Source organism: Triticum aestivum, chromosome 7B (genome assembly GCF_018294505.1).
Source record: "Triticum aestivum cultivar Chinese Spring chromosome 7B, IWGSC CS RefSeq v2.1, whole genome shotgun sequence".
Taxonomy (NCBI): Eukaryota; Viridiplantae; Streptophyta; class Magnoliopsida; order Poales; family Poaceae; genus Triticum; species Triticum aestivum.
Genome location: NC_057813.1, coordinates 25,717,407 through 25,728,635, shown reverse-complemented (window position 1 = coordinate 25,728,635; position 11,229 = coordinate 25,717,407). Strand labels below are relative to the sequence as shown.

General features: G+C 47.9%; 1 protein-coding gene across 1 annotated transcript in view; it reads right to left on the bottom strand.

Moving 5' to 3' along the window:
* LOC123157581 (disease resistance protein RGA2) overlaps positions 1-1,571 on the bottom strand; it is a 5,350-nt gene extending 3,779 nt beyond the window's left edge. The window contains exons 1-2 of the mRNA XM_044575856.1: positions 699-1,571; positions 26-662 (exon numbers count right to left, since the gene is read on the bottom strand). Of these exons, the coding sequence (XP_044431791.1) occupies positions 26-662; positions 699-1,571 (1,510 nt within the window). The remainder of the gene's footprint in view (positions 1-25; positions 663-698) is intronic.
* Positions 1,572-11,229: the final 9,658 nt, after the last annotated feature.

Here is an 11,229-nt window from a genome sequence, read left to right as displayed (position 1 = left end):
AAAAAAAAAAGATACCGTAAATGGTTTGCATTTTCGGCCTTGAAACTACTGCAAACACTCTGCAATGCTCGTAATGATACATGTGGCAGCCATTTCGAATCCTTGTGTGTCCTTGAAGTATCTAACAAAGTGCGGAGAGATGTTTTTTCATCAAACACCTCACATTTCTTTTCCAGTTTAACCTTCGACAATTGCAGGTGACGGGCATTTTTTACCAATGCTTTATGTTCCATCAATTCTTCTATGGTGACACATTCATTGGTGATATCTCTGGCCAAGTCATGCATCAAGTCATGCATTTTACAATGTATTGTCTCATATTCTCTGCCACCATAATATATACCACATTTGACTTTCATTTCTTGCAGGAAGGACCTACAAAGCAATTCATGAAAAATGAATTCTGCTTTTTGTGTTAAATCCAGTGTTCCCTCTTCTTGAATAAAGCCATTTGCCATCCATAGTTGCATCAACATATCCTTCTGCATCTCATAATCCTTGGGGAAAAGTGCACAGAATGCAAAGCATTGCTTCATTTCATATGATAGGTGTTTGTAGCTTAACATTAGTATGGGCTTGACATCATTATCCCCAATGTTACTTTCTTCAATTGCCCTCCATTCATGTACTTGTTGCTTTGAACTCAGCAAACCACCCAGTGTCTTCAGAGCAAGAGGCAACCCCCCACATTTATTGACAATACGTCTTCCGATGGTGACTAACTCTGTTTGCTCCTCTACACCATTGCTGAATGCGTTGTTCGAGAATAGTTTCCATGAATCTTCTTCACTCAAAAATGCTAGCTCATGGGGCTTAACAGTGGACATTATAGAGGCCACTTGCTTGCTTCGACATGTGACCACTATGACACTTCCTGGTCCACCAGCACAGCACAATAGTGGCTTCAGTTCATCCTCCCACAACTTCTTCTCTTCATTCCATACATCATCGAGAACCAGAAAAAACCTCTTCTGGCCAATGACTTCGTCAAGTTTCTTCTGTAATAATTCGATGTTGTCAGGCAGGTTGCACCTCTCATTTGTAGCCAATTCAATGATGGATTTCACAATAGCAATAACATCAAAATTCTCTGACACACAGTGCCACATCTTCAACTCAAAATGTTGCTGGACATCTTGGTCATTGTACACCATCTTAGCAAGTGTCGTCTTGCCAAGACCTCCCATACCGAAGATGGGAAGCACCTGCACCTTCCTCTGATCTTGCGGGTCTAGCAGCAACTTCACCAATCCCTCCTTGTCATCACCTCTTCCAAAGATCTCGGCAGACTCATCCAGTTTGGAGTGCGTCTGCCGCCAAGGACGTTGGAGCTCCTCCCGACTCACATAATCCTCAAGGCCAAACGTGTTCATCTCCACAACCAGCTCTTTGATCTTATTGAGGACAGTCTTGAGCTTCCTGCTCATGGCAAAACGGAAGAGCAGCGGACTGTGGCGTGTGACATAGCTGAGTACCTTGCGGGAAGTGGACTCGCTGATCTGGACTTTGCGGCGCAGCCCCTCGTACTCAAAGTCGTCAAGGACGTCGTCGGCATATTCCGTCGTCGGCATATTAAGGCCAAAAGGCTGCCCTTAATAGAAACCACCCCTACATGGACTAGCCAAATGAATAGCCATATTCCGTTGTTTTGGCCCAAAAAACTCCCAACAATAGACCACAGCATGCAACCACGCATAGGAAAAAATTCATGTCAACAAGCAAATGTGTATGAAAAATTTATGTTCCATACAATTAAATCTTATTCAGATATAATGTAGAACATTCCCGCAACAACGTCTGCCGTATCATCTAGTTAGTGAAGTGAGATGGCCAATCAGTTCATCTGCTATACCTCCTTCGGCCAGATAGCCGACGAGTCCAATAATTGTGTCATTCTTTTGTTTTGGCCCCCACACGCATGTTTTGCTCTGCACCAATGCAATGCAATTGCTTGCTTTCACATGTCATACGCGTACGCATACGCGGGTTCAACATATAGAATTGCAGGCCGAAGTATATAATAACATGGCCACGCGGTTCTCCGTGGTTCGGTGCTTTCACATGCGCTCAGCGCGCATCATACGCTCTTTCTTAGCAATGCTGCTAAAGGGGTTTCAACTTGCTAATATGATAGTACCTCGGTGTAGATCTAGGCAAGGCAAACACCATAGCTACTAAACAAAAGTGCTGGAGGGAATTGAACATTTTCAAGGGTTCCATATATATTGCAAGTGAAGAGACCTTAAATGTCATGTTAAGAAAGTTCATACAATGTTTATTTTTTTAGCCATTTTCATAATGCAACAGAGGTTATTATGCTACAATTGTGAATGGCAAAATGCAAATTAATGCTCATAGACATGCTTAGTCAATTTTTGGACTCTACAAACCAATCTTCTAAGAGGAAATCTCGTTCTCCATACTACTGAGTTGGGAATAAAAGGTTGGCATCGAAAAGCAGAGCAGATATCTTGGTAGAAACTACGGTTCTACCGGGTCTAGGCCGGAGGTTGTAGGGGAAGGAGGGAGCTGGACGTGGACGAACTCGCGGCCGCCGGCGGCTGGGCGCCGTCGTGCGCGAGGAGGCGGCGGCAGAGAGGAAGATGCGCAGGAAAGGAGGTGGCTAGGGTTAGTTCTCCCGGCTCCCTAAGGAAGCCGAACAAATATGATTGCTTCTTTGCTTGATTAGATTGATACATCTCCTCTCCTTATATAGAGAGGTTTACTTGACTCCCAAGCCCCTAATAACGATAATTGGGCTAAGCCCCTAATAACGATAAGATAGACTGGGCCACAACTAACTGGGCTAAGCCCCTAACATGCCGGTCATAACACTTCTCCCCGCCTGCATAAACAGCTCGTCCTCGAGCTAGAAGGTAGGGAAGCGCTTGCGGAACTCCTCGAGGTGATCAACCGTCGCCAAACACCTCCGCGACAGCTGGGGCGGGCAGGTCGCCGAGCCCGGCGGTGGCATCCTCCTCCTCAATGTAGTCCGCAGCCTCCGGGTAGAAGAGTCGCGGGCAGATGTGGTCGGGCGCGTAGGGCTCGTCGCAGTTGAAGCACAACCCTTGGCGGCGACGCTCGAGTTGCTCGTCCAAGGTGAGCGGGCGGAACGGGCGCGCTGCGGTCGCGGCAAGGGGTGCCATGGAAACCTGAGCAGGCCGACCCTGCACGGGAACGTCCGGCCGGGTGGCGGCCCAGCGGCCCGGGACGGTAATGCCTGCTGGATGGCCACCGCGCGGCGCTCGAATGCGCGGGCGTAGTACATGGCCGTCTGGAGGTCTTGGGGTCCCCGCAGGTCCACGTCCACGCGGATATGATCCGGCAGACTGCCGACGAAGAGCTCAGCCCGCTGGCGAGCCGTTACGCCAGGCGCGTGGCACGCAGGGCCTGAAAGCGGTCGGTGAAGTCCTGCACCGTGGATGTGAAGTGGAGGCGGCCGAGTTCCTCCAGCTGGCTTCCGCGTATCGGCGGCCCGAAGCGAAGGAGGCATAGCTCGCGAAAGTGCTCCCATGGGGGCATGCCGCCCTCGTCTTGCTCGAGGGCGTAGTACCACGTCTGTGCGGCGCCCCGAAGGTGATATGAGGCGAGCCAGGTGTGTTCCAACGCGAGCATGCGTTGCCCTCGGAAGAATTGCTCACACTGGTTGAGCCAGTTGAGGGGGTCCTCGGCGCCGTCGTAGGTGGCGAAGTCGAGCTTGGCGAAGCGCGGCGGTGTCTGAGCATGACCGCAGTGAGCGTACAGCTCGGCGGTACGGAGCAGCGAACAGGATGGCATCGGGCCGGTGTGCACAGTGAAAGGAAATATGCCCTAGAGGCAATAATAAAGTTATTATTTATTTCCTTATATCATGATAAATGTTTATTATTCATGCTAGAATTGTATTAACCGGAAACATAATACATGTGTGAATACATAGACAAACATAGTGTCACTAGTATGCCTCTACTTGACTAGCTCGTTTATCAAAGATGGTTATGTTTCCTAACCATAGACAAAAGAGTTGTTATTTGATTAATGGGATCACATCATTAGGAGAATGATGTGATTGACTTGACCCATTCCGTTAGCTTAGCACTTGATCGTTTAGTATGTTGCTATTGCTTTCTTCATGACTTATACATGTTCCTGTAACTATGAGATTATGCAACTCCCGTTTACCGGAGGAACACTTTGGGTACTACCAAACGTCACAAGTAACTGGGTGATTATAAAGGAGTACTACAGGTGTCTCCAAAGGTACATGTTGGGTTGGCGTATTTCGAGATTATGTTTTGTCACTCCGATTATCGGAGAGGTATCTCTGGGCCCTCTCAGTAATGCACATCACTATAAGCCTTGCAAGCAATGTAGCTAATGAGTTAGTTACGGAATGATGCATTACGTAACGAGTAAAGAGACTTGCCAGTAACGAGATTGAACTAGGTATTGGATACCGATGATCGAATCTCGGGCAAGTAACATACCGATGACAAAGGGAACAAAGTATGTTGTTATGCGGTTTGACCGATAAAGATCTTCGTAGAATATGTAGGAGCCAATATGGGCATCCAGGTTCCGCTATTGGTTATTGACCAAGAATAGTTCTAGGCCATGTCTACATAGTTCTCGAACCCGTAGGGTCCGCACGCTTAAGGTTTCGATGACAGTTATATTATGAGTTTATAAGTTTTGATGTACCGAAGGAGTTCGGAGTCCCGGATGAGATCGGGGACATGACGAGGAGTGTCAAAATGGTCGAGACGTAAAGATCGATATATTGGACGACTATATTCGGAGTTTGAAAAGGTTCCGAGTGATTCGGGTATTTTTCGGAGTACCGGAGAGTTAGGGGAATTCGCCGGGGAGTATATGGGTCTTATTGGGCCATACGGGAATAGAGAGAGGCCAAAAGGAAGGAGGCCTGTGCCCCCCCCCTCTGGTCCGAATTGGACAAGGGGCGCAGCCCCCCTTTCCTTCTTCCTCTCCCCCTCTTTCCCCTTCTCCTACTCCAACAAGGGAGGTGGAATCCTACTAGGACTAGGGAGTCCTAGTAGGACTCCACACTTGGCGCGCCCCCTCCTAGGGCCGGCCTCCTCCCCCCTTGCTCCTTTATATACAGGGGCAGGGGGGCACCCTAGGACACACAAGTTGATCTACGGATCGTTCCTTAGCCGTGTGCGGTGCCCCCCTCCACCATATTCCACCTCGATCATGTCGTCGCGGAGTTTAGGCGAAGCCCTACACCGGTAGAACATCATCATCGTCACCACGTCGTCGTACTGACGGAACTCATCCCCGAAGTTTTGCTGGATCGGAGCCCGGGGATCGTCATCGAGCTGAACGTGTGCTGAACTCGGAGGTGCCGTACGTTCGGTGCTTGGATCGGTCGGATCGTGAAGACATACGACTACATCAACCGCGTTGTGCTAATGCTTCCGCTTACGGTCTACGAGGGTACGTGGACAACACTATCCCCTCTCGTTGCTATGCCATCACCATGATCTTGCGTATGCATAGGAATTTTTTTGAAATTACTACGTTTCCCAACAATGGTATCAGAGCCAGATTTTATGCGTTGATGTTATATGCACGAGTAGAACACAAGTGAGTTGTGGGCGATACAAGTCATACTGCTTACCAGCATGTCATACTTTGGTTCGGCGGTATTGTTGGATGAAGCGGCCCAGACCGACATTACGCGTACGCTTACGCGAGACTGGTTTTACCGCCGTGCTTCGCACACAGGTGACTAACGGGTGTCTGTTTTTCCAACTTTAGTTGAACCGAGTGTGGCTACGCCCGGCCCTTGCGAAGGTTAAAACAGCACTAACTTGACGAACTATCGTTGTGGTTTTGATGCGTAGGTAAGAACGGTTCTTGCTCAGCCCGTAGCAGCCACGTAAAATTTGCAACAACAAAGTAGAGAACGTCTAACTTGTTTTTGCAGGGCATGTTGTGATGTGATATGGTCAAGACGTGATGCTATATTTTATTGTATGAGATGATCATGTTTTATAACCGAAGTTATCGGCAACTGGCAGGAGCCATATGGTTGTCGCTTTATTGTATGAAATGCAAACGCCCTGTAATTGCTTTACTTTATCACTAAGCGGTAGCGATAGTCGTAGAAGCAATAGATGGCGTAACGACAACGATGCTACGATGGAGATCAAGGTGTCGCGCCGGTGACGATGGTGATCACAAGCACAAGCACAAGATGATGATGGCCATATCATATCACTTATATTGATTGCATGTGATGTTTATCTTTTATGCATCTTATCTTGCTTTGATTGACGATAGCATTTTAAGATGATCTCTCACTAAATTATCAAGAAGTGTTCTCCCTGAGTATGCACCGTTGCGAAAGTTCTTCGTGCTGAGACACCACGTGATGATCGGGTGTGATAGGCTCTACGTTCAAATACAACGGGTGTAAAACAGTTGCGCACGCGGAATACTCAGGTTAAACTTGACGAGCCTAGCATATACAGATATGGCCTCGAAACACGGAGACCGAAAGGTCGAGCGTGAATCATATAGTAGATATGATCAACATATTGACGTTCACCGTTGAAACTACTCCATCTCACGTGATGATCGGACATGGTCTAGTTGATATGGATCACGTAATCACTTAGAGGATTAGAGGGATGTCTATCTAAGTGGGAGTTCTTAAGTAATATGATTAATTGAACTTTAATTTATCATGAACTTAGTCCTGGTAGTATTTTGCAAATTATGTTGTAGATCAATATCTTGCGTTGTTGCTTTCATATGTTTATTTTGATATGTTCCTAGAGAAAATTGTGTTGAAAGATGTTAGTAGCAATGATGCGGATTGGATCCGTGATCTGAGGTTTATCCTCATTGCTGCACAGAAGAATTATGTCCTTAATGCACCGCTAGGTGACAGACCTATTGCAGGAGCAGATGCAGACGTTATGAATGTTTGGCTAGCTCAATATGATGACTACTTGATAGTTTAGTGCACCATGCTTAACGGCTTAGAATCGGTGTAAGGGCATATTTATCCCTCAGGTGTTTTGGTGATTGATGACAATGCATTTGCGGACTAATCGTGTGCCTTGAGTTTCTCAGATACTTCATCTCTAGGCATGAGACGATTCGGTGCCCCTCGGAGACTATTGAAGTCGGCATTGTTCTACGTTTCTCTTTGGTGGATTTGAGTCGTAGGAGAGCCGTACTATTAAGAGGGGGTCCGCGTCGGAAAGGTTTGGGTGGAATCAACACGTACACTTGTTCCTCCTTTCCCTACATTTTGGAGCTTCCCCTTGTTATCTTGGTTGTGCAGAAATCTGACGACTACTGCTGTGCTTGCGGTAGTACCGCAAGTACACGCGGTAGTACCGCTGTGTGTCACGGTAGTACCGCTCATCTGGGGCGGTAGTACCGTGGCTCCCTGGCCTTGTGCCGCTCCGGTGCGGTAGTAGGGGCGGATGTAATTTTTTACATCCGCACCCTACACGGTAGTACCGCTTGTCCAGTGCGGTAGTACCGCGGAGGCCCACGGTAGCACCGCTCCCTAGGAGTCGTAGTACCGTGGCCCTCCTACCTAGTACCGCAGTGTCACGGTAGTAGGCGCGGATGTAATTTTTTACATCCGCGCCCGCACGGTAGTACCGCGCCTCGCGGGCGGTAGTACCGCGTCGGATTTTTGTACCTCCTCCGGTTCAGCGGAAGTAGGCACGGATGTAATTTATTTCATCCGCGCCCTTCCCAGGCCGTGACTTTCCTGCCTTGCGGTAGTACCGCAGGTGGGTGTGGTAGTACCGTGCAAGCGGTAGTACTGCCCCCTTATCAGGCTAGTTCCAGCCTGTGTTGCTGTCGCGGTAGTACTGTGGTTAGCCACAGTAGTACCACACAGCCTCGCGGTAGTACCGTGCCCCTGGAGCGGTAGTACCGTGTGTCGCGGGCTGAACATGTGGATAACGGTTGGATTTTGCCCACGACTATATAAGGGGTGTCTTCTACCTCTAGTTGACTACCTCTTCCATCTCTAAGCTCCATTGTTGCTCCAAGCTCCATTTTCACTCGATCTCTCTCCCTAGCCAATCAAACTTGTTGATTTGCTCGGGATTTGGTGACAAGTGCCCGATCTACACTTCCACAACAGGATATTTGATTCCCCCCACTTATCCCTTGCGGATCTTGGTACTCTTGGGTGTTGAGTACCCTAGACGGTTGAGGTCACCTCGAAGCCATACTCCATTGTGGTGAAGCTTCGCGGGATTATTGGGAGCCTCCAAGTGTTGTGGAGATAGCCCCAATCTTGTTTGTAAAGGTCCGGTTGCCGCCTTCAAGGGCTCCAATAGTGGAATCACGGCATCTCGCATTGTGTGAGGGCGTGAGGAGATTACGGTGGCCCTAGTGGCTTCTTGGGGAGCATTGTGCCTCCACACCGCTCTAACGGAGACGTACTTCCCCTTAAAAGGAAGGAACTTCGGTAACACATCCTCGTCTCCACCGGCTCTACTCTTGGTTATCTTATCCCTTTACTTTTGCAAGCTTACTTGTGCTATATCCACTGCTTGCTTGTGTGCTCATTGTCTTTGCATCATATAGGTTGTCCACGTAGTTGCACATCTAGACAACCTATTTCATTGCAAGTTTTAAATTGTTAAAGAAAAGTCTAAAAATTGTTAGTTGCCTATTCACCCCCCTCTAGTCAACCATATCGATCCTTTCAATTGGTATCAGAGCCTCGTCTCTTTATTAAGGACTTTGCCGTCCGAAGAGTATGGTTGACGTCAACGACGGTGCGGAGGAACACTCCGTTGTGAATCCCATTGAAGGAAATATGCCCTAGAGGCAATAATAAAGTTATTATTTATTTCCTTATTTCATGATAAATGTTTATTATTCATGCTAGAATTGTATTAACCGGAAACATAATACATGTGTGAATATATAGACAAACAGAGTGTCACTAGTATGCCTCTACTTGACTAGCTTGTTAATCAAAGATGGTTATGTTTCCTAACCATAGACAAAGAGTTGTTATTTGATTAACGGGATCACATCATTGGTTGAATGATCTGATTAACATGACCCATTCCGTTAGCTTAGCACCCGATCGTTTAGTATGTTGCTATTGCTTTCTTCATGACTTATACATGTTCCTATGACTATGAGATTATGCAACTCCCGTTTACCGGAGGAACACTTTGTGTGCTACCAAACGTTACAACGTAACTGGGTGATTATAAAGGTGCTCTACAGGTGTCTCCAAAGGTACTTGTTGGGTTGGCGTATTTCGAGATTAGGATTTGTCACTCCGAATGTCGGAGAGGTATCTCTGGGCCCTCTCGGTAATGCACATCACTTAAGCCTTGCAAGCATTGCAACTAATGAGTTAGTTGCGAGATGATGTATTACGGAACGAGTAAAGAGACTTGTCGGTAATGAGATTGAACTAGGTATTGGATACCGACGATCGAATCTCGGGCAAGTAACATACCGATGACAAAGGGAACAACGTATGTTGTTATGCGGTCTGACCGATAAAGATCTTCGTAGAATATGTAGGAACTAATATGGGAATCCAGGTCCCGCTATTGGTTATTGACCGGAGACGTGTCTCGATCATGTCTACATTGTTCTCGAACCGTAGGGTCCGCACGCTTAAGGTTTCGATGACAGTTATATTATGAGTTTATGTATTTTGATGTACCGAAGGCTGTTCGGAGTCCCGGATGTGATCACGGACATGACGAGGAGTCTCGAAATGGTCGAGACATAAAGATTGATATATTGTACGGATATATTTGGACACCGGAAAGGTTTCGGATGAGATTGGGACTATACCGGAGTTCCGGGAGGTTACCGGAACCCCCCGGTATGTATATGGGCCTTATTGGGCCTTAGTGGAAAGGAGGGAGAAGGAGCAAAGGAGGAGGCGCGCCCCCCAAGCCCAATCCGAGTTGGGAGGGGGGGCGGCCCCCCCTTTCCTTCTTCCCTCCCCTCTCTTCCTTCCCTCTCCTACTCCTAATAGGAAAGGGGGGCCAAACCTACTTGGAGTAGGTTTGCCCCCCTAGGGCGCGCCTCCCCTCTTGGCTGGCCCCCTCCTCCTCTCCCCCTTTATATACGGAGGAGGGGGGCACCCCATAGACACACAAGTTGATCTTCGTGATCGTTCCTTAGCCGTGTGCGGTGCCCCCTCCACGATATTACACCTCGGTCATATTGTAGCGGTGCTTAGGCGAAGCCCTGCGACGGTTGAACATCAAGATCGTCACCACGCCGTCATGCTGATGGAACTCCTCCCCGAAGCTTTGCTGGATCGGAGCTCGGGGTGCGTCATCGAGCTGAACGTGTGCCAAGAACTTGGAGGTGCCGGAGTAACGGTGCTTGGATCGGTTGGACCGGGAAGACGTACGACTACTTCCTCTACGTTGTGTCAACGCTTCCGCTTCGGTCTACGAGGGTACGTAGACAACACTCTCCCCTCTCGTTGCTATACCATCACCATGATCTTGCGTGTGCGTAAGAATTTTTTTGAAATTACTACGTTCCCCAACACCCATCTCGTCTTCGGCCGAAGGGGGAACCTTGGTCTCACGTGAGGAATTCAATGTGGCTTTAGACACATTGAAAACCTCCATGACGGCCGAGGTTAAAAGCATGTTTACTGAATTCCTAGAGGGACTCAAACTATCTACCTCGCCGATGAAAGTGGGTGATCCCACTAACAAGGTGACGGATGCTAACCCCGACAAGGGGGAAGCTAATAGTGAAAAGAGTCCATCTACTAGTGGTAGAAATGGCACCGGCATCTATGCCCATGTGGAACCCCCGGTGTATACAGGACTGATCCCCTCTACGCATTTGAATCATGCCGGTCCTCCTCCTAAATATGTGAAAAATGAAGATTATGATTCTTGGGTTTATCGCTTCAAGCGTCATTTAAAACATGTGAATACTAACCTTTGGAGAATTATTGAAGAAGGTTTCTATCCTCATGATCCAAGCAACTTCACCCCTCGAGAAGAAGTGGACAATCAATTCAATGAGAGTGCTCTCTTCATCATCCAAGATGCTATCCTTCCCGAAGATCTCCCTCATCTTCGACCTCATGTCATGGCTAAAGAAGCATGGAAGTGTGTCGAGCGTATGTATCGAGGAAGTGCTAGCATTCAACGCTCCAACTATGAAGTGGTGCAAGATGAAGCCGATGAGTTTGCAATGAAAGAGGATGAAGAACCTCGTGAGCTCTTTCGAAGAGTG